The sequence below is a fragment of the Cyprinus carpio genome, chromosome A8, assembly GCF_018340385.1.
Source record: "Cyprinus carpio isolate SPL01 chromosome A8, ASM1834038v1, whole genome shotgun sequence".
NCBI classification, from domain to species: Eukaryota; Metazoa; Chordata; class Actinopteri; order Cypriniformes; family Cyprinidae; genus Cyprinus; species Cyprinus carpio.
In genome coordinates this window covers 10,595,184-10,622,233 of record NC_056579.1, presented here as the reverse complement: position 1 = coordinate 10,622,233, position 27,050 = coordinate 10,595,184, and the positions used below count along the sequence as shown (strand labels likewise).

The window sequence follows — 27,050 nt, the reverse complement described above, 5'->3', positions numbered from 1 at the left end:
AAGAATAAAAAGGCATTGCAATGTTTCAAAATAATCAAACTTCTATTGAATTTTGTAACATTTTATTATAGTAATATCGTAGTAATGTGACTCGTTCGTTTCTCTTAGTCTTTTAACGTTTAATGATACAAGACGTCAAATAACCAAATGTTTTATTTTGTGTAAAGTTGGTGAGGCACTTCATATCAACATATTAGCAATAAAATGATGATTACTTGATGTCAATAGTACTGATTAATTACACACTTGCTGTTATTAACGAAGCCAAAATATAAGTATGTCCCAGCATTCTTTTGTGGCCATAAAAAAATGACACTTAGGTCGCACAATAAATAATTAAATAGACACATTCATAGATCTACATGCATTATGTCTATTAAAACCACGATCAGCATGTCCTCACTTAAGACTGTGTATTTTTATGATAAGATAAATAAAGGAACATGTTAGTTTCCTGAGCAAAAGTTATGTTCTTATGATTCATTTTAGGCACTTTTACTTTTAAATTAAAGCTGCATGAACTTTAAACACACTTCTATACATTCTGCCATTTATACTCCCCAGATTCATCTATAGTGACATTAGCATTTCCTAGTTCATCAAAAGGCTGGTCATGATATTCCCCTTCATGTTTCCCATCCCAATCATCTCACAATCTTATCAAGCCAGGGCATCATGATTATCCCTATAAATACAGCATGTGCAATCTCATCAGTGCACATTAAAACAAACCATCCGACTGTATTAACCTACAACTACTCATTATCTATCTAAAACACTCCGCTTTAATCACAGTAATGCTACATTTATCCATACATCCAACAAGAGTTTTGAAAAGAAGCTTTCAAATATTTTAACCAAAAAAAATAAAACCATTACATACTTTATATATATAAAAATTTGTGAATACTAAAACCATTCAGGTAATCAAAGGCCCCTCAAAGTATGACTATTTAGTCAGTAGTGCTTTTGTGGGAGTGTAGATCTAATCCGTCTATCCACTGAACGCAACTTTTCCACAGTGGGAAGTACACCAGCATCACAGGATTACATTATTGCATCTATAAAGTCAATGCAAGGTTAGCTGGAGAAATTAGGTCTTGATGACCTGAAGATTTCCTCCAGCAGCACTAGGAGGCATAGGCATCCCAGGGTTTGAGCCAGACTGGACATCCACAAAACCCATCCTCTGCCTTCTCTTCCTCTGCTCGGTCATCTAAATGAACAAATACACAATTGTTATTTTAGAATCTAAAATTTGAGACAATTATTTTAATGCAACAACATTATTAATGCTGGACAAACAGTGCTGACATTGATAAATGTACCTGTTCTTTCAGCTCTGTTAACTGGCTTGTGAGTTGTGTGACCACTTTCATGGTGGAGGTGAGACGATCCTGCAGGTTCCTCATCTCATTCTGTTCTCCATCTCCCTCAGTTACAACCAGAGACATGGCCTGCATGCGTGGGAACCAATCCAGGTTCTTATTCTAACAAGAGGCGACAATTAAGAAAACTGAATCAAAACCCATTGCAAGGTGAAACAAGAATTAATTAAATAAATTAAAGCGAAATAGAAATATAAAAAAATAATAGTAATAATAATAATAATAATAAAAATGACCAAAGGAAATAACAAAATAACTAAAAATTCATTAAAAATAAAATTAAAGAAAAAAATCCTATTCAAAGTATTGATAAATAACATGAAAGCATAGAAATAATACATTGGAAATAACATTGGTAAATGCTGTTAATATATAGAATGTGTCCAGTATCCAAACAGCTGGAATTTTTCATTTTTATTAATTTACCTTTATCATATGGGCCACGTAGCTCTCTGGGCCAGTGTAATCGGTCTTGTTTTTCTCCCGTACCAGCACAATGAAATATAGGTAGTGCCAGATGTTATGCTCAAATTTAATGTGTTCCTCGAATGACACAGTCTTATTATCAAACTTGTCCCTCTCAAGACCTATTGAAAAACAAATATAGATCAATTCATTCTGTAATTTTCTCTGATGATTTGTATTTCACATATGATTTGTCATAAAGTCTAGCCTGTTAAGAAATACTAGGGTCATATTTCACCCTCAACAAATAAATTAAGAAATTATATTTTGCTAAAAAACTAAATAAAGCCTATATTAAAGGAATATTAAAATTGTGTCTTTTTGAAAATTACAGTAATGAAAATATCAATACAAAAATCCATTGTGCATTGCAGTAAATATTGTGGGGAAAAAGTGCTTAATTGTCAAAAATAAGATCAATGCAAATTCAAATTCAAATTTTGGTGTCAGTAAGATTAAAAATATATATATATATATTCTGCAAGGATGCATTCTATGTATCAAAAAAGAAAAAAAAAACACAAAAATATTTACAAAAAAAAAATATATCAAAAATAAAAGCCTTTTTTACTTTTTAATTATTTATTTTAGCTATAAAATGTTGTAACCACAACATTAAGCAGCATAACTGTTTTCAACACTGATACTAAAAATAATAAATGTTTCTTGAGCAGCAAATCAGCATGTTAAAGTGACTTCTGAAAAATCATGTGACACTGAAGACTGGAATAATGGCTGCTGAAAATTCAGCTTTTCCATCACAGGAATAAACACTTTAAAATATATTCAAGTCTAATTCCGTACCACAAATGAAACAGGTAGTCTTCAGTATCTCCTCTTTCTTTTGTTTTTCACTACGCAGGTCAGCAAAGGTGTCAATAATCACACCAAAAATCAAGTTGAGAACAATGATGATGACAATGAAGTAGAAGACAAGGTCATACACCACACGAGCAGGGAACAAAGGCTCCTGTAAGTTGAACAACATTGTATTAAATTGGTTAACTTTTGTATTCATATATGGGAACATTCCTATATGATTGCGGGTCTCCATACATTCTTAGAGGGTCTGCGCAGTACATCTCCCACACCTCCTCCGTTCCTCAGCCCATGATTCAGCACCGTAACGATACACATTAGAAGAGTGTCACATGCTCTCTCTGTGTTGTCCTCTTCTTCTGCAAAGACATTAAAAAAAAGTCTAAACATCTTATTAAATACTAAAATAAACCAATATAAAATATTGTCTTTAATGCCAAACTCACCTTCTGATGGTGCAACCAACCCAGTTTCCTCTGTGCACTCCACTCCATCAGCACTGCAGCTGCTCATAGAGTTATCTGTATCTGCTTATAGGACAAGAAACACCATTAAGCCTGTTGCAATGCTGTAGTTCAAATTTATCATGAACGCAGGATTTGATGCCTTTCTGGAAAAAACTATTCAGATGGGGTTGTCATACACCAGTAAAGATGAACAGAGGTGCATGCAATTAACCTGTATCTAGGCTAGCAAGCCGGTCGACTTCCATAATGAAGTCATTCCTGAGGAAGAGAAAGCCCACGATGGAGAACAGGTAGACCAGGATGATGGCCAAGACAGCAGTGAGGAGAATAGAGCGGCCGTTACGTGTCACACTCTTGATGACATTAAAGAGTGTCTCCTCGCGGTAGATCAGATCAAACAGCTGAAGGAGGTAAAAGAGAAGTGAGAAATGATGAGATTAGACTAAATTAGATTTAGTCATACAAAATCATGTCACAGTTTCTCATTTCATTTAAAAAGCATTATATTTTCACTGGTGAGTACAGTATCTCAGTTTTATTTATTCAGCAAAAGTCATTTTAATGGCATTTGGTGCTTGGCAAAAGTTTTGTGGCATTTTTACAATATTGACGATTAAAACATTGCAGAAAAGTAAACAATTAATCTACAGTAACAATCAACATAAAACAGTTGTACTGCTTAATATTTGGGGTTAAACCGTAAAAATGGTTACATTTTTTATGCATCGCAATTTCAAAAGAACAGCATTTATTTGAAATGTTTTGCAACTATGTAACATTTTGATCAATTTAATGCATCCTTGCTGAATTAAAGTATTAATTTCTTCATTTTTTTTTTAAATACATTTTTTTAACACCCACCAGTATGCTGTAGAAGAGCTCGTGGACAAAAAGCCCCAGCGTGCTGGTCAACACATAGGCCAAATGGTACAGGAACTCCACATCCATCACCATGGCTTTATAGCCCATGATGAAGGTGCCGTTGTTCCCCACAAAGCTCACCACAAACACTATCTTATTGATCAGCTGGTTAAAAAGAGAAATTCTGAATTAAAACCATTCGCTTTTATTTAAGCAAACATACAGTATTATGGTATGTAAGACTTACATTGAGAGCCCCCAGCAGGATGAGTGTTGGCCCGATGCCAAAGTGATAGATGCAGCGCAGGGTGATGGCGACAGTGAGGGATTGGAACCCATAGCGCTTTGATAACAGGCCCAAAACAGCCAGTCCAGCAAAGCACCAGAACAGCATAAGCAGCAACGAAGTGTCTATGCTACCTGGAAGCACAAAAGCCTGTTAAAACTACATGGAAAAGCATATTTAGAAAGCCAACTGCTGGTCCATATTTGTGTGCTTTGAAATTGATGGTAAATGCAGCATTTATACAATTAATACACTAAAGTTACCAACAGATAATGCACACATAAACATACCAGGACGACCAGAGTCATGTGGGTAGAACAAAGCGATGATTAGATTGACAAACACAGCCAGATTGAATGATATGGTACCCCAGAGAGACATTCGACGAGAGAACCAGTACAGGACCGGCATGCCTAAAGCATCACAATAAACCTGTGTTAAGGACATATTTGTAAATCACTAAGCCACAAAATCCTAGGCCCAATACTTACTTCGAAGTTTTTTCTGCCATTCCATTTCATTGTGCAGGAAAGATGTCTGATCAAAGAAGTGTGTGACCTTGCTGCCCTGCTCGTCCTGCTCTGTGGTGGTAAACACACGGAACTTTGACTCCTCCATTAGGAACTCACAGATGGGGTGAACAGGAAACACTATTTGCTCCATGCTACGGTCCTCCCGCACAATCTGCATGTGACGTACGGAGACATTAGTAGACCAGAAATCACAAAAACACAAAAAAATACAAAACACATTAACAAAAAATTTCTCATTATATCCAGTTTAGCAGTCATAGAGATCTTTTTTATTACCTCAATCTGAGCCGTTTGACGGTCATAGTACTCTAATGGATCCTCCTGTTGCTCCTCCTGCTGTTTGTTCAAGTTGAGCTGCAATAAACACAAGCAAAAATGCAATGTCTTATATACTGCATGTTCTAGAAAATATTGAAAATGCGCTCCTAGTCATAAAAGAAAAATTCACACATTACCATAGAAGAGATGCTTTCCTCTCCTTCCTCTATTGTTTTCTTTTGTGGTTTAAGCAGGAAAAAAGGTCTTTGCAACCAAACTGACAGTAGTAATAATAATAATAATAAGAGAGAGAGAGAAAAATAATAATAATAATGACAAACTTTATGGTCTTTACCACCAAACTGTCAGCAATAATTAAAATAATGGCATACCAACATGCATTATGTTTTCATTGTTGCATTCTATTAGTTGTTTATTGATTGTTGTGATAAAAAACAAAAAAAAAAATCACTAAATAACCATCAATAAAACAAAAAACAAAACAAAAAATAACATCATTATTAATAAAAAATCAACCCTCAAAACAAAAAAGAATATCTATATTCCACCTGTAATGCCAGGATGTAGATGTTGTGTCCAACTTCCCGTGGTGAAACTTCCCCCTCCTCATTTTCAGTCTCTTGCTGGTAAGCCTTTTTTATCACCTCCACCTGAAGACATACAATACAGTACTCAGTAATGTTAAAATACTATTGTTACACATAATACAGAAGACACAGCCAAACTGACCAGTTCCCGGGGTCGAAGGTTAAACAGAATCCTCTCTGCGTTCTCACTGTCATGACGACTCTCCATCAAAGCGAGCAAGAGCTTAGAGGCGTTGTCCTGACAATAGACACACATTGTTACAAATAATGATGAACATGATTTATGATTAAAGTAGAGCTTCTGTGTTTGTGTCAGAACTGTATCCTTACCTTGAGCTGCAGCACCAGCTCCATACGGTAACGACAGAGAGGACTGATGTCATTCAGAATCAAGGCTGTGATTATGTCAATACCATTGCACTCATGAGAGACAATGCATGTTTGAGACAGACAAAAATCAATTAGAATGTCATGAATTACATTTTTTACTGATCTAAAAAAAACTAGATGTGCCAGTTAATTTGTCTCTGTCAGCAAAAATCATTTTTTCAGGAAACACTTTGTTTTTATAATAAACATCAACTTGTGTGCTTGATAATCATTGGCGAGTGAAGCTCTTTCTGAATCTGGCATTTTCTGATTCTCTATTTCTGAATCCCCTAAGGAATTAATAAGTACTTAAAGTAAATTCTCAGCCATAGATTAAAAGCATATATGTCAAAAAATTATTTATTTAAAAATAATACCATTATTAGTAATTGATAATCTCACCTGGTTCTCTTGGCATGGTCCTTGGCAGTACTCTGTGAGGGTCTCCAGGGTCTGTGTGATCAGCTCCACGTTGTTCTCATTGATGTAAAGGCCCAGCAGACCAAGCCCTCCTGTCGTGCTGCCGCACATGATGTCCAGAAACTGGAGCGTCTCACAAACCAGGTTATAATTTGCTTTATTGCTCTGACAGCGAAGAAAATTCTAGGGCAAAGAACATTGAATTTATTGAATGAAATGTAGATAAAAACTACAATAAATTATCATTTTGTTCAATTTCTCATATCTTCAACTTGCATCTCCAATAAATGTATCTTGATTTAAGACTTTTTAGATGTTTGTATTGGAAAACAAGACAAAAATACTGAGGAAGACTTTTTGCTCTGATTTAAGGCCTTTTTAAGAAACACTGATCATTCATGCATTATAGCTGATCCTAAAATGATTGTTAATCTGGGGTTGTTCAGACCTGAAGATCCTGATTGTGGTTCTCACAAAGCAGCTGTAAAAAGCGCAGAATGGGTTTCATGATGGTGACAGAGGGGCCCATTTCTGTATCTAGTTCCTGCTGCTCAGGTTGAGGTGGCTGCTCAGGTTGGCCAAAGGAAGGCCCTGCACCTACAGGAAACCATTGTCAGAGTCAGCAATGAATGTAGATTAAACAGTTTCATTTATTAGAAATGTATAGTAAATATATAAGATGTAGCATACCTTTACAAACTTAATAAGAGAATAATTTTGACCCTTTCCTCTCATGCCTGGACTTCATACACTTTTTACAAATTACCTGTGTCTAGATCTTTCTCATCTTTGGCTTTATTGGTCATTTCCCCCACATTGACAGAGATTGTGGATTTGACGTCCAGCTGTGCGTTCTTCATGCGGTCATTTAGCACTTTAAAAAACTTCTCTGATTTGTTGTCTCCCATCATGAGTTTGTAGAAGGAGTTCTGTTAAAAACAGGAACCAATTTATATACAATAATGGGTGCTTTTTCTTGCAAATGTAACAACATTTATGACTAAAGCTATACTTTCCCACCTGGATCTCCGTGTTGCCTCCTTCCAGCAGACAGATGGCGAGCTGAATGCTCTCCTGAAAGATCTTCTCGTTCTTAGCCACCTTCATTATCCATACGAAAATTTAATTCCCAAACTCCCAGCCAATACCACACTCCAAATCCACAACAACAAACAAACACACACCCACAAAGAATGTTTTGTGCTGATCACACACACACACACCAATATTTCACACAAGACATCCACAAAGAATGTTTTGTGCTGATCCGGCTAGCAATTACAAAACCAGTCAAAATCAAACACTCTTTTTTGTGTGATATTAATGAATTATTCTATGATTTTTCATCAGTAATTTAAAAATTACCTCCTCCATGTTCAACAAGCTCTGCTTTTATGTTCTTTTTGTTGTTGTAGAGGTAGTTTTGGAGCAATACCTTTCTTAAGGCAAAGCCCTGCAAAAGACAGCACTAAAATTTCTAAACAATGAATACACCAATAGAAATTAAAGCTAAAATAAAACTAACTTAATAAATGACATACACAAAATCAATAAAAAAAATTCAACACAATGAAAAAATCTTAAAAAAAATAAGTCAAACGCAATCTCTTATATTAAACAATAAAAATAAAAACTAATATTTAAATTTCAAAATTACACAACAATTATAAAAAAAATGAATAAAAAAAATAAAAAAATTATTTTTTACAACATTCATCAGTTAAATAATAAAATAATATCATCATTAAAACATCAAAATTAAACTAACGAATGATCATAGTTTGATTACATGGTGATATTATTAATATTATAATCTAATCTCACCTTCTCATCAAAGTCCAGTTCACGAATGAGCATTTCCTGTAGAGTTCTGAGCACTTTGATGCAGAGCTTCTCATCTGAATTCATGAGAGCCTTTGTGTGCTGAATCAATCTGCACAAAGTTAAAGAGTAAGGTGATGATGACGCACCCTCACAAATAGTAATACAGCATTATGCAACATAAATTCTGAGTTTATTTGATTAAGCCACAAAATGCATGCTAAAAGCTGTATGAAAAAAATCCAGTTTAGACAGAAGTGACTCACTTAGATATGAAGCCTCCTGATTCACAGCGTGATCGAGCATCCGTGCCTTCCAAGAACAACAGCTCAGGCTGGTGCAGCACATCCACCAGCACTGACAGCTCTGCATTAACCAACGGCATCACGCGCTCCTCCAGTGTGTTAATGATATCCTAACAGTGTTACAGAAACATTAATACACTACACATACACAATACATAATAACATATATAAAAAAAACACAAAAACAAACTACTTAAGTCTGTATTGTGTCATATGCATTACAGTCCAGCATTATTGTGTCCTATGCATTACAGTGTCACGCACAAGTTTTTTTAATAATAATTTCTTTTGGAATCACTTGGTTTCAAAATCTAAAAGGAGATTAAGTAGGCACACATGCATTTAGGCACCTGTAGTTTCTCAATGATGTTTTTGTAGTCCCAGGGGTTGGTGGGAGCAGCAGGCCGTGTGAGGCGTGACAGGCTTTTGATGCTGTGGCTGGACCGAGACAGTGTGAGGGCATTACTGTGACTCAACATCATACTGACATGATCCTCCAACTCTAACGGCAGAGGGATGGAGCGACTCTTTGCTGTGGAAACAGTCAGGTAAAACAAATAAGATGTCTGGTCATACTCCAAAAACCTTTAGTTTATAGGAGAACTGAAACTCCTGCCACATTTTAGGCCTGTAAAATAATTGTTAAAATTTTTTTTTTTTGTATACCTGATCTACTCTCTTAAAAAGCAAGTTGACCTACTTGTCACTGCAAGAGTTCGGATGCAGGACTCTACTTGGACTTTTTGTTGTGGCTGTAGCCAGGGACAATCTAACAGACGCATAGAAGACTGCAGCACCTGCTTAACAATGGTATGATGAGCCTGAATGAGACAAAAGAAAGAGAAAACGAGAGGGAGAAAGAGAAACCTGGAGTATTAAATGTGAATTTTAACTAAATACTTTTATTCAGCAAATGGCATTAAATTGCTCAAAAGTAAAAATATTCAGATTTAAAGGCTTTTCAAATTGTCGCATTAATTTTTTTAAGAATGTTCATCAATAAATGTACCACGATTTTCACAAAAATATTAAGCAGCACAACTACCACGATTTTCACAAAAATATTAAGCAGCACAACTGTATTAAGCACTGATAATAAGAAATGCTTCTTGAGCACCAAGTCAGCATATTATAATTATTTCTGAAAGATCATCTGAAATTTCAGCTTTGCCATCACAGGAATAAATGTCATTTTATAATATATTCACATATACATTCTAAAAAAACATTACCAAAACTTTACTCATAATTTTGATCCAATAAACGAACTTCTTTCAAAAACAAAAAATCTTCCCTAAACTACCTAAAACAAATTCATAAACAAACAACACAATCTAATTAAACGTGACAACACAATAAATAAAGGCTCTAAAATTCTAGTTTTAGTAGTTTTGTTTCTAAATAAAAAAAATAAACATAAACATAAATATAATTATTAAATAAAAAACAATAAATAAAGGCTGATGTGGCATAGACCAGAAATATGACTATTGTGCCTTAAATATGATAAATAATCATATGATGAATCATAATAATAATATATATGATGCCTCACCTCTGTGCTGGTGCTGTTCTCTGAGAAGGGAGAGCTGAAGAAGGCATTTATAGTGTCTAAAACCACTTGAATCACATACTTCTCCAGCACAGGGTCTGACATGCGTTTCTCACGGTTGGAGCACACCTGGAATTCCAACGAAACCAAGTTAATGAAACTCTTTATTCTTACACACATCTTATCTAGCATCGGTGGACTCACCCTAGCCATATCTACAGTGAAGTTGTCAAACAGCTTCCAGATGTGGTTACTGGTGTAGATCTCTTTCATCTCCACTTCTGTGTCTACATAGCAGTGGTTCACAAAGTTCACATATGCAATTTTCACCTGCATGACACAGAAGAGACTCCTAAATTTTCTGATACACTTTATGCAATACACTTTTTTTTAAAACCCCCAAACATGCTATAAATGCTCGTGTAATTTAATCAATTAACTGGCTCTTTTAACAAACAGATATAGGGAGGCTGAACATAATCCTTCAGCACAAGTGGAAAAAAGAAACATGACACATTGTTTAAGAATAAGCGCTTTCATTTCATGTTTACATCCATCATCTGATTACCTCTGTGATACAGTCTTCATGTGTGATTACTTTCACCATGTCCTCCAGGGGCAGCATAGATGTGCACTTGATCTCAGTGTAGACGTTTTTGCCCTCTGCACATGCAGCCAGCAGCTCTACCAGAGAAATATGGTACCGCAGAGGGCTGTCGTCCTTCACCCCTTCCCTTGACTGTGTCATCAGTTCCACCATGGTGTCAAATGATGTGTCATCATTATAGAAGACGACCACTTCATCACCCACACCTTTAACACTGTACATATCATGTATATACCATCAACTAAATGGACATTTCCTTGAAAAACTAAAAATAAAACAACTAAAAAAATCACAAAAACATAACAACAAAAAACATCTAAAAAAATAACAAAAAAAAAAATACAATATATACAAAAAAAAAACATCAACATTACACCAAACAAATATATCCCCCCCCAAAAAAAATTTAATGAAAGTAGTTATATACAATTTCCATTCATGCCATGATTACAAATGGTTAAAAAGAATACATGCTGTTCAAAAACTCAAGGCTACTTTATTTCGATCACAATAACAAACCTCTGTCATGATCATGTCTTGACATTTCTTGACATATTTCCCCTCGGCCTTAATGATGGTGTGCAGAAAGTTGAGGTACTGAATGTGGCGGCCATGTGTGGCCAGGCAATGGATAAAATGATGCAGCACAGACTCACTGATCTCAGAACAGAGCTGGAAATTATTACTGAAAATGTACTGCATTGTTTCTGCCTCTAGGAGCTGAGAGAGACAAAACAAAAACCAGAAAAGAGAAACACAATGAAAACATGATAAGCATCTTAGGCTATTTTAAGCGCCATGCTTCGCACTCACCCCAGGTGTGAGAAAGAGGTTGAGGTGTTTATGGAGGAGGTTTTGGTTCTCCAGATTCCCTGTGCAGAACTTCTGTAAGAACAGGTGCGTGTACTTGATGATCTCCTGCATTTTGGTGTCATTCTGTTAAAAAATATAACAATAAATCATGTGGTTAGTGAGGGACAAACCAAAGACCATGCTTCACATCTACCACAGATTTTATCTGCTTTAATAAAGACCACAAACCCGATCATAGGAGATCTGCAACAGGTCAAGCATAACTTTGTGGGCACCCATGTTCTTCAATAGCCTTTGTTGTTTCTTAAATACACCTGAACTGCACATCTTATTCAAACGCTCTAAAATCTGGAGATCAGAGAAAAGATTTCATTATTGCAAAAAATACATCCATCTATACATATTTATAAATACTGTACACTGAATACAATATAAAAAAAAAAGCTGCATATATGTGCATACCATGAAAAGTAATAACTTTAATTATCATAATATACTGTCCAAATGTTTGAGGTCAGTAAGATTTTCGTTTATTTTTTTATGTTTTTGAAAGATGTTTCTTATGTTCACCAAGGCAGGTATTTAATCAAAAATACAGTAAAATTACAATTTAAATTTATCAGAATTTTCAACAGCCATCACCTTAGTCTTCAGTGCCACGTGATCCTTCCAAAATATATCTAATTTGCTTATTCGTATAAATTACTATCAATGTTGAAAAAAATAACAATCATTTATAATCAATTTAAAACAATTTAACTTTTTTACAGGATTCTTTGATGAATATTAAGTTCAAAAGCATTTATTTGCAACACAAACCCTTTGCAACATTATAAATGTCTACTGTCACTTTTGATCAATTTAACACATTCTTGCTGAATAAAAGGATTAATTTATTTTTAAAAATCTATCCCCAATCTTTTGAACAGTAGTGCAATATAATATAAAAGTCTGTAATCTCAGACTTTTAGACCCCACTGTAATTAATCTAACATATTATTGATCAACAGACAAACAGACTAAGAACATCACCTCTTTGACATTCTGGTAGCTTTCATTGCTCTTTTCAACCTTCAGTTTCTTTGTATCCGTCTCCTCCTCTGGAGATGCCTGCATGAAAAAAAAAACAAAAATAAGCTTCTTTCACCTAATTATCCTGTTATACATAATCCCACATGCATGACTCACTGGCGCAGCCTCTTTTTTGTCCTTTTTGTCTTTCTTGTCTTTCTTGTCTTTCTTCCCATCTCCCCCAGAGGTACTTTTTTTTATGACCCAAAGCTCAGACTTCTCCACCATGGTGCGCAGAAGATCCAGATCTCGTTTTATGTGTTTGTAGTTGTCCACATCCTGAGCTGAAATGAGAAGCTGGACCTGAGGAGAACAAACACAGCAAGATGAAGAACTGACTTCAACAATTTTAATCTTTACAAAAGCATTTGCATTTTAACCACTTGAAAGAGTACTTTTTCATTTTGTGCCACAGGAACTGTGATTTGCTGCATGCAAATGAGCAGTAAAATGTCAGTTGTATGGTCAGCACATTTTGCACATCTAGTTATGTGCTGTACCTGCAGATGTTTTACCTGGAGGCGTCTAGGCACACCTTTTTACCAATAAAAGCAATTTGTTTGTATATGTTTAAATGGGCTGTACATTCTACCTGTTTAAAGGTGTGGAGGACTTCTTGTCTTTGACTGAAGTGCTTGAAGAGCAACTGCAAGGCCCCAGAAACCAGCGGAGGGTAGTCGTGCATGATGAGGTGCACCAGAACACGCAGAAACATTCGCCCCCCTTCATCATCCACCTCCAGAATGCTGTTTACTTTACTGTACGGTCAGAGTAAAGCCAAAGAGAAGTCACAAGGGTCACACATACATGATGAACAGTCATGTGGAAATAGAATTAATTGTTCATTAACATACCCAATTCCAAACATGGCCTCTGCCTGCTCTCCAATGTGCTGGAGGTTGATGGAAGCTGTTTAAAATATTAATAAATAAATAACAAAATGTACAATCAGAAAACAAACTCAAGCATTACTACTTATACTTCTAACCTAAATTTAATTTGATTTAAAATGGACATTCATTAAAGTTGAAGTGTGTAATTTCTGAGCCACTAGCGGCATCAAATGGAACTGCAGAAATCAGGTTTTTTAATGTAAAAACGACTTACTAATAGAGGTTTTGCATACTGAGCATATTTAGTGATGGGAGTAAGTATTTTTAACAAAAAAATAAAAAATTACACACTACACCTTTAAGGAATTAATTTTAAGAATCAAGAAATGATGAAACATTGCCACTCTCACCAGAACGAGGCTCTGAGACAAACACAAAAACAGAGATGAAAAATAGAGTAGAGGGATTAGTACATGGAAGAATGGAAGAATTATGTTGTTATTTGAATATAATGCAACTTTAGAGATTGTTGATTGATTCTATTAACATTATAAATGTTATTTGATTAGTAGTCAGGTTGTGACACTTACAAGTGTTGACTATTTATCTAAACATCATTACCCTCATGCTCCGTATGATGCGTTGCATCAGCATCACCCATAGGATAGACATCCACAAACTCCTTCTTGAAAACAGAGAGCATGAAGGAAATCCGATAGTCCAGACGTACACTGAGGATGAACTGCACAAACCATAAGTAGGAGATTTAGATATTGCCAGCACTGACAGCATAAAGCTTTTGCCATCTTCGACAGCATCTACCTGTAATATCTCCAGGATCTTCAGTTTGGTGTCCATGACGGTGATGTCCTGTGTGTCAATGCTATCTTTACTACCGGCCTGGCTGTCTAGAGCACCAGGGCGACCAGAGCCCGAGAAAAGGGATGGCTTCCTGTTTAGCACCATGGTGGACATCATCTGCCCCATGCCATGAATAGAGCGCCTGACGTTCTTACCTAGGAAGTTGAAACCGTTTTACTGGCCATTTTGGACACTGGGATTCTAGGAAGTTTAGTTGTGTCATTCAGTCTATAACCTTGTATATATCTAAAAAAAAAATCTTGTTTTTGAATACTAACCACTGCCATCATCGCTAAACACTGGGTTGATGTTAGCATTACTCGGAGTGCAGTCTATGATTCCCAATAGGGTGCGAGTCAACCTCAGAAGCTCAAAAAAACTGTAGAATCCAAAGTAGATGAGATGTCTCGCCAAGCTCACCACCTACACACAATGTAAATAAAGCAAATATGTATATGTCATTTTGAAATATTAGTGTTAACATGTACATATTTATTTCCGTTTTAACATATAATGTATAACTGTACCTCATATGTAAGCTTGTTTTTCTCCTCATTGGCAAAAGGTAGGTCATCAATGAGAACGTTGTTGAGGTACTCCTCCATAAAAGCCATCGTATTGGCAAACTTGTTCTTTTTATTGTCTCGTGAATAGTCCATGTGAGAGTCATAACTATAACAGAAAACAGCATAATTACACCTTTCATTGTTTAAACAGTGCTTGCACACTGCTATATAAAAAAAAGTTAAATTGCTTTACATACACTATCGCTCAAAAGGTTGGGGTCATTTTTTTCCAAAAGAAATTAATACATTTATTCAGCATATTAGATGACTTCTGAAGGGTCATGTGACTTGAGACTGGTGTAACAGCTGCTAATCATTTAACTTTGCCATCACAGGAATAAATCACATTTTAAAATATATTATTAAAATATATATGCAGTTTGGGTGAGCTTAAGAGACTAAAAAGTCTTACCGACACCAAACTTTTGAATGGTAGTGTAGCTGAGTATGCTTTAAAAAATGCAATATTAAGTCATATATAAGGTGATTGTGTGGGTATATGAACACACTCTTTGATGCTGATAGAAGTGGGGATCTCTGTCCACAAACGAGCAAACTTGATGGGTGTTACAAGCTCCTGAGGGTCACGGTCGACGTGTGCATGTAGCATGAGTCTACAGAAAGACGCCCGTAGGTCAAAGGGAAGAGCCTCATCCATCATGCAGAGCGAAATCAGCTCCACATCCAGCTGCTTTGAGATCTCATCTATGGCCAGATACTGGCGATCAAAACACATTTGTGCAAACAGTTTGAGCTGGTACCTGGAAAAAAAAAATATATATTCGTACAGTTGTAAACATATTGAAATAATCTGCTGTCAATTTAACATGTTCATTTAGTAAAATCAGCTATAATAATTTAATAAAGGGTTTAATCACCTGACAGGCCTGGTGTCTAACAGCTGACTGTACTACATTAACATGTTATTTAATCATTGCAGCATTCCATTTATATTTAAAATGGGTTTAAACAACGGACTCGTTTTTATTACCTGTAATATGTCAGCACATTTTCGTCATGCACATTCCCTTGCCGGGCCTCTTGGGCAAGCTGTCGAATGCTCTTCTCATGGGTCTCATTCTCCTTCTCAGACCAAATCAGCCAAACTTCATCCTCCTCTCCAAACTCTTCCAAATACTCAGCGGTGTGCTGTGTGTCCTTAGCGGCTCGCCGCCTTCACAAACACACACAGAACTCACATGAGCACATAACCCAAGACAGACACACTACACAATTTCTTTGTAAAACTTACTCAGTTTTCATGAGAATATCCTGGTTTTTGGCATCCAGCACACATTTACAGATCAGCTCCTGAGTTACTGGGATCGCAACATTATTGGACACACACAAGTCCGATAGATAGTCCAGAAACCTGAAAATCAATACATAAACACAGAATAGACATTTACAGACACAGGCATGTTATAAGCTATGGACAAAAAAAAAGGAAAACCTAAAAATAATGCAGGAAATAAGGAGGAGCTTCAAAATTAACCGATAAATGAATTACCAAACAATTTGAGCAATTAGTTTTCATGACTTTTCCAGCTAATTTAAATTTTTTCATTGACATTACAATCAAAATGAGCATTTTTAACCCTAGCAAAACAAATGTTTATAACTTTAAAAATTCTATTAATTTAAGTGCTGTCAAACAATTAATCGCATCCAAAATAAAAGTTTTTGTTTACATAATATGTGTTTGTGTACTGTGTATATTTATTATGTACATGTAAATATAAATACACACACATGTATGTATATATTTAAGAGAAATATGTTGTTTATATATTATATCTGATATAATTTATATTAATATAAACATAAACACATTAATACATGTCAATATTTTAAAAATATGTGTTTATATATATATATATATATAGCAAAACAAAAATAAATAAATATACACAGTACACACACATATATTATGTAAACAAATTTTGGATGCGATGAGTCGATTGACAGCACTAATTTATTTCCACTACTTTTTCAGACCTGTAAACCACAATTTAAAAATTCAGAATTTTAAGGTTCATCTAACCTGGGCTCCCTGTTCTTACGAACCAGACTGACGAAAGTCTCCACCTCGGTTTTAGTGATGTGTTTCTCCAGCAGTTTGCGGTTGTTGTGTAACAGGGCTGTGATGGTGTCCTCAGCCAAAATATCATAGCCGATCTGAGACTGCATCATTCCAAACTGCTTGGCTATGTGCTCCTGTAAGACAAATCCCCATCTCTGAATACAGGATTCCTGAGCTTTCTACTGTGACATGAAAACCATTAATACAATTCATACAATTTACCATTCTTGAGCACCTGTGTTAGTATGGATTGGAGTACCTGATTCTTTCGGTAGTCTTCTTGTGAATGACGCAGCACCCTGTAGCACAGTCTGAGCATGTATTGATAGGGGGCGTATTTCTGGTCAGACAGCTCATCCAACGTTAGCAGAGGCGGATCAGTGCCCCTCTGTTTAAACGGGCCTTTAATGATCCCAAATATCTAAGCAGAAATAGACCATTCACTAGATCATTCACCAACAATGATGTTTCAATTGTAGACAACGCCATAATTTGCCAATTGACCTGCTTGAGAATGTTCTGCTCTCTCATAAGTTTCTGTCTTTCACGGTTGGGCTTGTTCATGGTCACCTCCAGGGCTGGCTGGCCATTGTTTAACTGATCGACAACAAAGAAAACCACATCCTCCAGGAGTTTAATGGCATACCTGTGCATAGAGAGGGTGCATGAAGCTCTGACACAATATAATCTACAAAAGGTTTACTTTACAAATATTTACAAAGTAAAAACCACAGCCATTAAGGACATAAAACCTAAGGCTGACACTCTGGTTTGGTGCTTGTGTGTCGTGTCAACTCTACCTTCTGTCATTAGGACTGAGGAAACCGGAGTTGAACTTGTCGACTACGGTGCTCAACATGAGGCTGGCATCATTTGCAAAATCTAGATCTCTAATCTCCATGACCGGCACAGAGACAATGGCAAAGGCTTCCTTATCCTCTTTGGTGGGGCAGGTGCCCAGCTAGCAGAAGAAAAGGAGGAATAGAGGAGAAAAAAAAAGGAAAAAGTGAATACTAAAATAAATATATATAGAAATAAATGCAGTTCTTTTGCATGTTCTATTCATCAAAGAATCTTGAAATATCCACAAACACAAAAATCCAAGCAAACAACAAACAAATAAAAATAAGAAATGGCTTGAGGACCATGAAAGGTATAAAAACAAAAAAATAAATACATTAAAATTAAAATATTACAAAAAATCTATATACATTCAATTATTTTAAATTACTGAAAAGTATTAAATTATGTGATATGCAACACCAAACTAAATAAAGCAATTATTATATTATTCAACCGAAATGTATTAAATTATGTTAAATAAAGTATAAAATAATGAAATATGAAAAAATCTATAAGACATATGAAATACTACACAAAAAATAAATAAAAAAAAAAAAATAAATCAAATAAAAAAATACACAACTAAAATATACAACTTATGTTTTAAATTTACCTGGTATACAATTAAGTGTAGTCCGAATTAAATGTTTCAGACATAAACATATACAGAATTCTCAACATTAAGAAGTGAGGGTTAGACAGACTGTACAGAGAAAGTTCTTCACCATTAATCGAATAGGCCTCTCCTCATCAATGTCGATGGGAATGTTGGTGCTTTGGATCCAAGTGTTTGTGCACAGGTGACGGAATCGAACATAAGAATTTCTGTTGGAAATCAAGAAGATGAATACGCAGCAGGAATCCATTAATCAAGTTCTTAATCAAACCAATTCCTTTATCCCACAGAATGCAGCAACAAACAAACAGAGAGAGAGTAAAGCATAGAACTGAATACCGAGGCACAAATGAATCAGTTTTCTGCAGTGTGGTGGGGTCCAGCTCAAACAAAGAGGCGATGTCATTCCCATGAGGCACTGCAACTAGCTTGTATTTTATCCTCTCTCCTAGGCTTCTCTTTATACGGCTACTATCCACCTACAGACATAGTACCAGTCAGAGACGTTCTGGGAGAAAAGGTTTCAGGACACATAAAATAGGAACAGTCTTTGCATCTAATTTTTAACATCTCATGAACTCCTGATCCAAGTCCTATAGAGTGAGATGTCTACCATAAAGTTTTCTATTGGTTACCATGCATACAGAACATGTCCTTTTAACCTACCTCTATATCATTGCTGTTTTCTTTATAACCTGGGTTCTCCTGCAACACAAATAAATGATGTAAATAAGTCCTTCTAATATTATCAACAATATATCAGATTACTATAAATGTGGAGGAATTTACCTCAGCAGCAAGATATTTTCCTGTGGCCAAGTGTTTGAATCGGTACAGGCTGTTCCAATGTCCTGCTCCTCCACGACACGGATCGTGGTGAACCACCTACAACCAACAAGCAAACATTATGTCACTATGGAGGCACCTTTCCACCTCCAAATAGGAAAAACTTTCTTAAAAATGTGTCCTCAAAAGTTAAAATTGATAAATTTATCTCTCATGATTGCAACTTCACATAAAAAAAAAAAAACAATAAAGAAAACATATAAAATTAAAATACTAATTCTAATATATATTCAATAAATTTCGCATTTTTAAACATATTAAAATTTATTTATAAAAAAATAATTTGGCTTTTTTGAGGACATAGTCCCACACACATCCGAATCTAAATCCTACCATTAACTGCAGGAAATCTGCTAAATCAGTCTACGAGGAGGCTCTTACCTCAACCTCCCATAATGCATTAGAGCTGGTGGCTGAAGTAGCGGACTGACGCAGAGTTGTGCGCAGGAACACATGCAGCATAGACTTATACTCATCACAGGTCAGAAACTTCTCCTGTTCTGCATGGAAAAGCCTCACCACATCTCCCTATGCATGAATAGCATATAAGATATCAACATAACTGGCTTGGCTTTGGATATATAATCATAAAACTGGTTTGAAACTGTGGCTATGGTGTATGCAAAAGCTGAAAGCATGCAATAAGGCTTAGCATTTATTTTAAAAACAGCAAAATAACACCATAGACTTGTTGGTACGAACTGCAGCACATGTTTGTAACAATGACTTTTGCATGTGATCGTTGCACTTACTCCCTTAAGGACTTCATCTTTATGGTCACTGAACATCATAAACAAACTGATCTTCCAGCTGGTGTTGCTGTTGACTGAATTGATCTGTAGGGGGCAGTAAATTATTAAAATCACAGAACCATTAACAATCTCAGAAAACATGTACATTTTGGAAAATTGACAACTAGTTTGCATTAAACTAATCTACTGCTCACCATAACACACAATCCCACCTACTACACAAAAATCATGTTTACAAAAAACAACTGAGCATGTCTTCTCAAACAGCCCCAACTCTCTAAAAAAAACTGATCATGTCTTCTCAAACAGGCCCACCTCTTTGCACCCTGGGTGATCGAGAAGCTCGTAATTACTGGCATGGAGAGGCTGTCCAGCATTCACAGGATTCAGGATCACCTTATCTCCAACTACCACCTGAAATGGAGTATAAACGATTCAGTGAGGGGTTCAATATGACTGTCACAGCCACAGACATCTGAAAAGCAAATATGTACATCCCTATCAGTTTACACAAGGGAGAAGCAATCTACAAACATTTAAATTCGGATTAGCTCGGTAAACCTGTTTATATGTGTATTGGGTCATTTGCATGCTTTTACCTAACTTGGTGAGCGAGTATGCGTGTCTATATTTGTATAGACTATGATATGTAATTAGGTGTGCAGGTAAATATGCCGTATCTATATAGGTATAAAGGTGAATCCCATAAAAGCATGCAAGGTTACACTGCAGTGCAGCCCAAAACCAAAAGAAGAAAAAAAACATGTAAAAAGCCTTTTACACACAGAAAACAGAGCTTGTTTACAAAGATTTACAACATTTTGACATAAAAAGAATCTGGATGTTATTTTCTATGTTATTTTTAATTTCTAAATTTTTCTAGCATTAATACAGTATTTTTCTGTATTACCATAAAAATATTACAGTAATAAATTAATTAAATTCAGCACAAATTAAACAAATACTGCATAATGTAAATATTAAAGTAATTTTTATATTTTTACAGTAGTACATTATTTTTACATTAGTCACAAAAGCTGTGGGGGGAAGCAGTGCTATTTTAGTATCATAGCATTACTATTATATTTTTATTAATAATTAGTTTTTTTTAATTTTAGTGTTTTTTCACTTCATGTATACAGTATATTTAGTTTTTAGTTATTTCATTACATAAAGTTAAAATAGATTAAAATGAGAAATATTGCCTTGGAAACTAGCTGAAAAAAAAAAACGTTTTTTTAAATATTTTATTTCAGTTAACATTTATTTTACTTCAGGTCATGAAAATGTTTTTTTTTTTTTTTTTTTAAATGGTTTTAATTTTAGTTTCAGTTGTAACTAATCATACAAATTTAAATGGATTTAAAAGCTTCAACTTTATGCAAATTTCTTGTTTTTAATCTTATTTTGGGTAAAATATGACTCTGATCACATAATGATGTGATTTCCCCTTATAGGCTTGTTTATATTAGGCCTGCAATAATCAATATATATACGTGTCGAACAATATATGTACATGACCTCAATCATTTTTGGTGACGCAATATATTGGCCATTGTATTTACATGAAAGTTAATGTCACCATGTTTTTTGCATTCCACTTGCACCTGTGTCTTCTGCAGTTTCTCGTACATAACATGGTGAGGTTTGTGCTAGTTCAAATTTAAAAAACGCTTCTACAAAAATGTTTCATCTGCGGATAATGGCCTTGTTAAGGAATCTGTGCCTTCGTGCATACGGACATCTGATCTGACTTAATTCACAGAGAAAGGAAGGTCCGGGAAAAATCTGTAGATGGAAAAAATCTCCATACAGGACAAGTTATTTGTGAATTTGTCTTTTTTTCTTTCTGTTACTTTGCACTTTTTGTTAGAAAATGGTACTTTACTATTTATTCAAGTTTTTTAAGGTATCTAATATTTTAATACTTAATTTCCATGATCTAAATATTCTTAAGAATTGCAAGTGCGTTGGCCTTCTTGCATTATTATTCTTTTATATTATAAATATATATTCAGTGGCATAAAATGGTCTTAAAATGACAATAATATTGTTTATCGCAATTATTTCTGGTGCAAGAAATCGCACAACAAAAAGTTGATATTGTGACAGGCCTAGTTTATAATATGTGACTTTTGTGTTTCTTGTATGCTTGCATATGCGTGTGTGAAATTACATTGTCACCATTAGCTCTGAGCTTCCAGAAAGGTTGGATGAAAAGCCAGGATCCCTCATTCCCCGTCCCATCAAGAGTGACACGCATAGCGTTCTTCTCCAGCAATGCTGGGAGACGCTTATTCACCGTCAAATACTTGTTGCTCTTCATATGCAGGAGCTGAAAACACATCAACATTTATTGATTGACTTTTTATACATGGAAGTCACTCGAGACCATCGTGCCAACAACACTCTCTCAATCAACCAAACAACCACAGAGCTTATTAGAAATAAACAACTCACAACACATCCTTTTTGTTGCTTTTTTCTACAGCACTGCACCTACTACAGAGCTTATTAGAAAGAAAGTACTTCATACTGTCTGACTTTTTATCTGCAAAAAAAGACCTCGTGCCAAATATTTTGAATGTGTACCATTATAGCCTTTTCTTTCACTGCTGTTTCTGCAGAATGGAAGTTAACACAGAGCTTCTTAGTAACTTTACTTCCTTTTTTGAACAAATTCCTAAAGACCTACATCTTGATTGGGTACGGAATCACTGGACATTGAAAGCTCCTATTTATTTTAGGATACCCTATAGTAAACAAGAATAAAATAAAAAAACATGAAAACACCAACCTAAACACAATAAATTGAAAAAAACTCTTATTTTTTATAATACACTATACTATAGAAAAAGAAAAACTTTGTTTCCTACAATATTGTGCCATTGCTGTAAGCAATTATCTGTAACTGACGTCACTAACAGGGAGGAAACACATTTCTTTTTTGCCTTTTCTGACTCATATAAAGATATGCAGGTACAGTTGTGACCCCATTAACAAACTCAGCATGTCTGCATAAGTCAACAAAACAAAAAGGGACTTTGTTTAGTTAATACTGTGCAAGATTATTTGATGCATGTTATTCCAAAGAAACTAAATATTTCTCTGCGTTATCTTCATCAAAATGGCTTTCATTCCATTCATTGCTAATATTACTAACCCAGCTCCTAATGTAATATACAGACCACGTACAACAAAACATACACCCAAAAATATCAAGAAAAAGTACAAACATCAAATCATTTTCAGTGTCCCCATATTAACAGCTAAAAAGTCCATAGTTGGTGTTGCACCTGGAATCTTGAATGAAATGCATGATCACATTGGGTGACTGGGATAACTCTTAATCTTTTGTTTCTAGAAACACATTTCTACTCCTCTATATAAGGGATTAAATGGTTTTACACTTAGGTTTAATTGTCGGGAATATAGCTGTTTGATAGAGCTTTACAAAACCTCTCTTGATTTTGTAAGTTTTTACATAATTATTAAATAGTGTAACGATGTCCTGAAGAAATGTTGTGGGAAACCTTTCTAATGTGAAATATTAAAAAAACAAAAAAACAAAAAAATCAGCAAAGATGTATTTATAGACAACCAGCCTGTAAAAAACATCAGATCACACTGACTGCATCAGCAGCTAATTAACAGGTATCATTTTTCTAAATGGAGATTCTCACCTGAATGACACTGCCGTATTTTACCACATCCCCATGGACCTTTTTGTTCTCGGCCTCATTCTGTTTTTGTTCCAAATTAGCTGCATGCTTTGGTACAAACCAAAAAAAACAAAGCAAACAAAAACAAACAAATGAGCAACAAAGAACTGCAAGCAGCTCAAATGTCAATCATCATATGAAACGTGCCCCAGCAAACATATTAAATACATCAGATTCCACTTTTTGCTCACAGCTGTAATTAAAAAACAAAGGTGGTTTCTGTTGATGATCTAAATTCAGTAGAATTGTTTGTGACGTACTTGCAATTTCTGAAGAAGCACCATGTCTCCAATCTTATCCTTCTCATGTTTTGCCTGTTTTGCCTTCCAGAACTGTTTTTGGGCAGAATATCGGTTCATGGGATAAACCTTAAAGAGGCAGTCTAGATTCAAAAAATAAATAAATAACATCTGTACAAGCTGTTTGTGTGTCTGTTTTTGGAAAATGTGATTTGTAAGAAAAGAAAAAAAAAAACATTGTAGACACTGTTCTTGTGAGACCATATTTTGGGAAAATACTGTATTTTTAGAAATAATAAAAGCAATATTTAAAAATTTGCTTTGGACTTTCACAGGAAATGGGACAAAATAATTTTGTATTCGCTCACATTTGATCTCAACCAAACCTTTGTATCATCTGCAGATCAGATCTGAACTTAATGGGTTGGGGAGGTTATGGTTTGAGGTTACTTCACTGCATTGTTGACCCAGTTAGTTACCAACAAACCAACACTAACGTAAATATCATACATTCCAACATTACAAAAATATAAATTAACTAAATAATACAAATTAACTATAAATAACCCAAATATATTATACAACCAAAATTTAACATTTCTCACAATTTTTATTTTCTCTCTGGGGACCACAAACTTCATAGATTAAAGCTAACTAAAAAAATATATAAAACAAATATTATTTATTTTAAGTAAAAAATAAAAATACTTCTCTCTGGGGACCACAGACTTCTCACTATCATACAAAATACATTTAGCTGTGTGAAAGATTACTTTAAAAAAAAAAAAAATCATAACAAGAAACCAAAATAACCTTACAGAAAGAAAAAATCAAAATGGAACTACATTTAGCTGTGTGAAAGATTATTTTAAAAGCTATAAAATACCTCTGAATTTTTTGGGAGGGTTGTCTAGATCTCCACCTGCTGGCTCCACGACACAACGATCATCCACCAGCCTGGGAAGGTAAACACATAGTGTCACCTCAATAAAACGATTCTTCAAAAGCCTTCAAGAGGCACATCGGTATCAGCGGTAATAAAGAGTTACAAGCCATGAACTCTAAAAGAGCTTCAGCCATGGCCTTGAACACAAATTTCTTAATTTCTACAGACTTCTGGTGGACATCCTGCTAAATACTTTAAATAATAAGGTCTAAATGCTTTGCCAAAGTGCATTTAAGGTCTAATTACGTTATATTATATATATGCAATCCTATTCAATAATACCCCTAGGCTAGCCTGCAACTAACTACAGCAACCTTTGAGGGTTTCTGGGAAACAGGTTAAAACGTGTTTATACAGTAAGTTGCCACCCCAGTACAATAAGACACTCGTTGAGCCCGAACGGCTGAAATAGCCCAAGGAAAAACCCTGGACACTTCTGAATGCTGTTTAAGAAAGCCATTCCTGCATAACATTTGCTTTTTAAGATCAACTTCTCCATCATCTTGCCCTAACACAAAACATGAACCCAACTATTTCCGTATTTCATCCTGACATTAAAACAACAGTAAGGTTTGGGCTGAGAAGTTCAGAGTGCATACAGAATAACACTAAAAAGGTCTCTCCCTTTCAATGACTAACAGGCTTCACTGTAAATGTAAATTCAAGATTGTGCTTTTATTTAAGAGCATGGATATCAAATGAAGCTGTTTGAATGGATTTGTGATGTCCTCACTATAAAATATGCACAATATACACATTCATGGACATTTATAGTATATATGATTGGCTGACAGTCTGCCTATCAATCAAAATGTGAATCAAAAGATTCTAGGCAGTTAACTGCACTGTAACTTAACTGCACACCTGTGTGCAGCTCTCGATCTTTTTGCAAACCAAAAACTCAAACACATCAAAGCTCAGAGTAAAAGAAAGCCACAGTACAACCAACTAGCAAAGAAAAAGAACAAAGCTTGAGTTCTCAAGACTAGAATGCCAGTCATTTTATTTAAAAATAAACTAAGTTTCACATTAAAACTGTATTTTATTGATGGCTATGATTTACTGCTTTTTAAATAAACAAATGCTGTATGTTGTGCAGAGTCTTGGGCTGAGGTGAAGGCAAGCAGGAAGACAGAGAAGTCAATGAAAGACTCTTACCCCAGTGTGCTTATAAAACCATTGACAGTTCCTTCTGCATACAGGGAGACAATATCCCCTATATGCAGAAAACTGGATGCTGAATCAGACATCTTTGCTATTTACAGCACGCAGGAGTCTGGATGCTTCAGTCTGATCTTGAGAAGCCCGGACACTTTTCTTACAAACTCTTCCTGATATAAAGCGGGTGTAGGCACGCGCTTCACCCACAGTTGAAGTATAAATGCATCCCGGTAGAGCTGGAAAACATGCAAAGGAAAGAAACCCTAAAAAAGTTAATCCCCGGTTGGATGTGCAGCTGGGAATGTCAAGCGCAAACGTCCGAGAAGCAGAAAGTGAATCGTTATTGGAGCTTTGCAGCGTACCTGAGGTCATAGTGCTTCAAACGAGGCAGGCACCGCGTGGAAGGAAAATACAGATGAGACTCGCTAACTCACTCTCATCATTGCAAAAAAAAAGAAACAAAAAAAAACAAAATATTATATATAAAATCGATATATTACTCTCTCATACAGATTATAAAAAAATAAAAATAAAAAATTATATATAAAATCGTCGTCGCTTATCATTGCAGGATAAAAAATTAAAATTAAATATTAAATAAAATAAAAATAATAATGACAAACTAAAAACATGACCTAGCTCTTTTTGTTAGAAAATATGATTTTTGTACCATTAGCTGTTGCGCAATTAATTTTAAAAAGTAAATATTTTTAGGCCCACCTGTTTTCTTAAATGCCTTTAATCTATTATATACCTTAGATGCCTTTAAAATATTTGTGTATTAATTTTAAGGGTCAGAGTATGAGAAGGTTTCTCTATTAGAAAGCTACACATGCTTCTGAATAAACAGACCCACTCAACCTCGCAAATAAAAAACACGAAATAAATCAACTGCAATACAACCTAATACAAAATCACAAAAAACAACAACCCAATACA

At 35.1% G+C, this 27,050-nt stretch overlaps 1 protein-coding gene across 1 annotated transcript; it reads right to left on the bottom strand.

Moving 5' to 3' along the window:
- Window positions 1–135: 135 nt before the first annotated feature.
- Window positions 136–26,444, bottom strand: itpr3 (inositol 1,4,5-trisphosphate receptor, type 3). Its single transcript, XM_042762136.1, is given in 59 exon segments — window positions 136–1,216; window positions 1,329–1,490; window positions 1,815–1,975; window positions 2,658–2,823; window positions 2,910–3,031; window positions 3,119–3,202; window positions 3,351–3,540; window positions 4,001–4,165; window positions 4,248–4,420; window positions 4,577–4,699; window positions 4,778–4,970; window positions 5,096–5,173; window positions 5,275–5,341; window positions 5,624–5,748; window positions 5,828–5,923; window positions 6,016–6,126; window positions 6,457–6,657; window positions 6,923–7,071; window positions 7,241–7,403; window positions 7,495–7,646; window positions 7,816–7,927; window positions 8,299–8,407; window positions 8,562–8,710; window positions 8,951–9,132; window positions 9,301–9,421; window positions 10,156–10,281; window positions 10,357–10,482; window positions 10,721–10,965; window positions 11,275–11,479; window positions 11,573–11,695; window positions 11,801–11,920; window positions 12,605–12,682; window positions 12,767–12,946; window positions 13,236–13,401; window positions 13,498–13,552; window positions 13,887–13,898; window positions 14,098–14,218; window positions 14,299–14,492; window positions 14,616–14,760; window positions 14,865–15,009; window positions 15,413–15,664; window positions 15,895–16,077; window positions 16,156–16,275; window positions 16,948–17,120; window positions 17,246–17,407; window positions 17,491–17,632; window positions 17,787–17,947; window positions 18,555–18,654; window positions 18,785–18,924; window positions 19,112–19,150; window positions 19,235–19,330; window positions 19,673–19,819; window positions 20,044–20,127; window positions 20,359–20,457; window positions 22,220–22,378; window positions 23,727–23,813; window positions 24,026–24,147; window positions 24,891–24,961; window positions 26,109–26,444. Coding segments are annotated over 59 exon segments (7,947 nt in total). The 5' UTR covers window positions 26,201–26,444; the 3' UTR covers window positions 136–1,093.
- Between the last annotated feature and the right edge of the window lie 606 nt (window positions 26,445–27,050).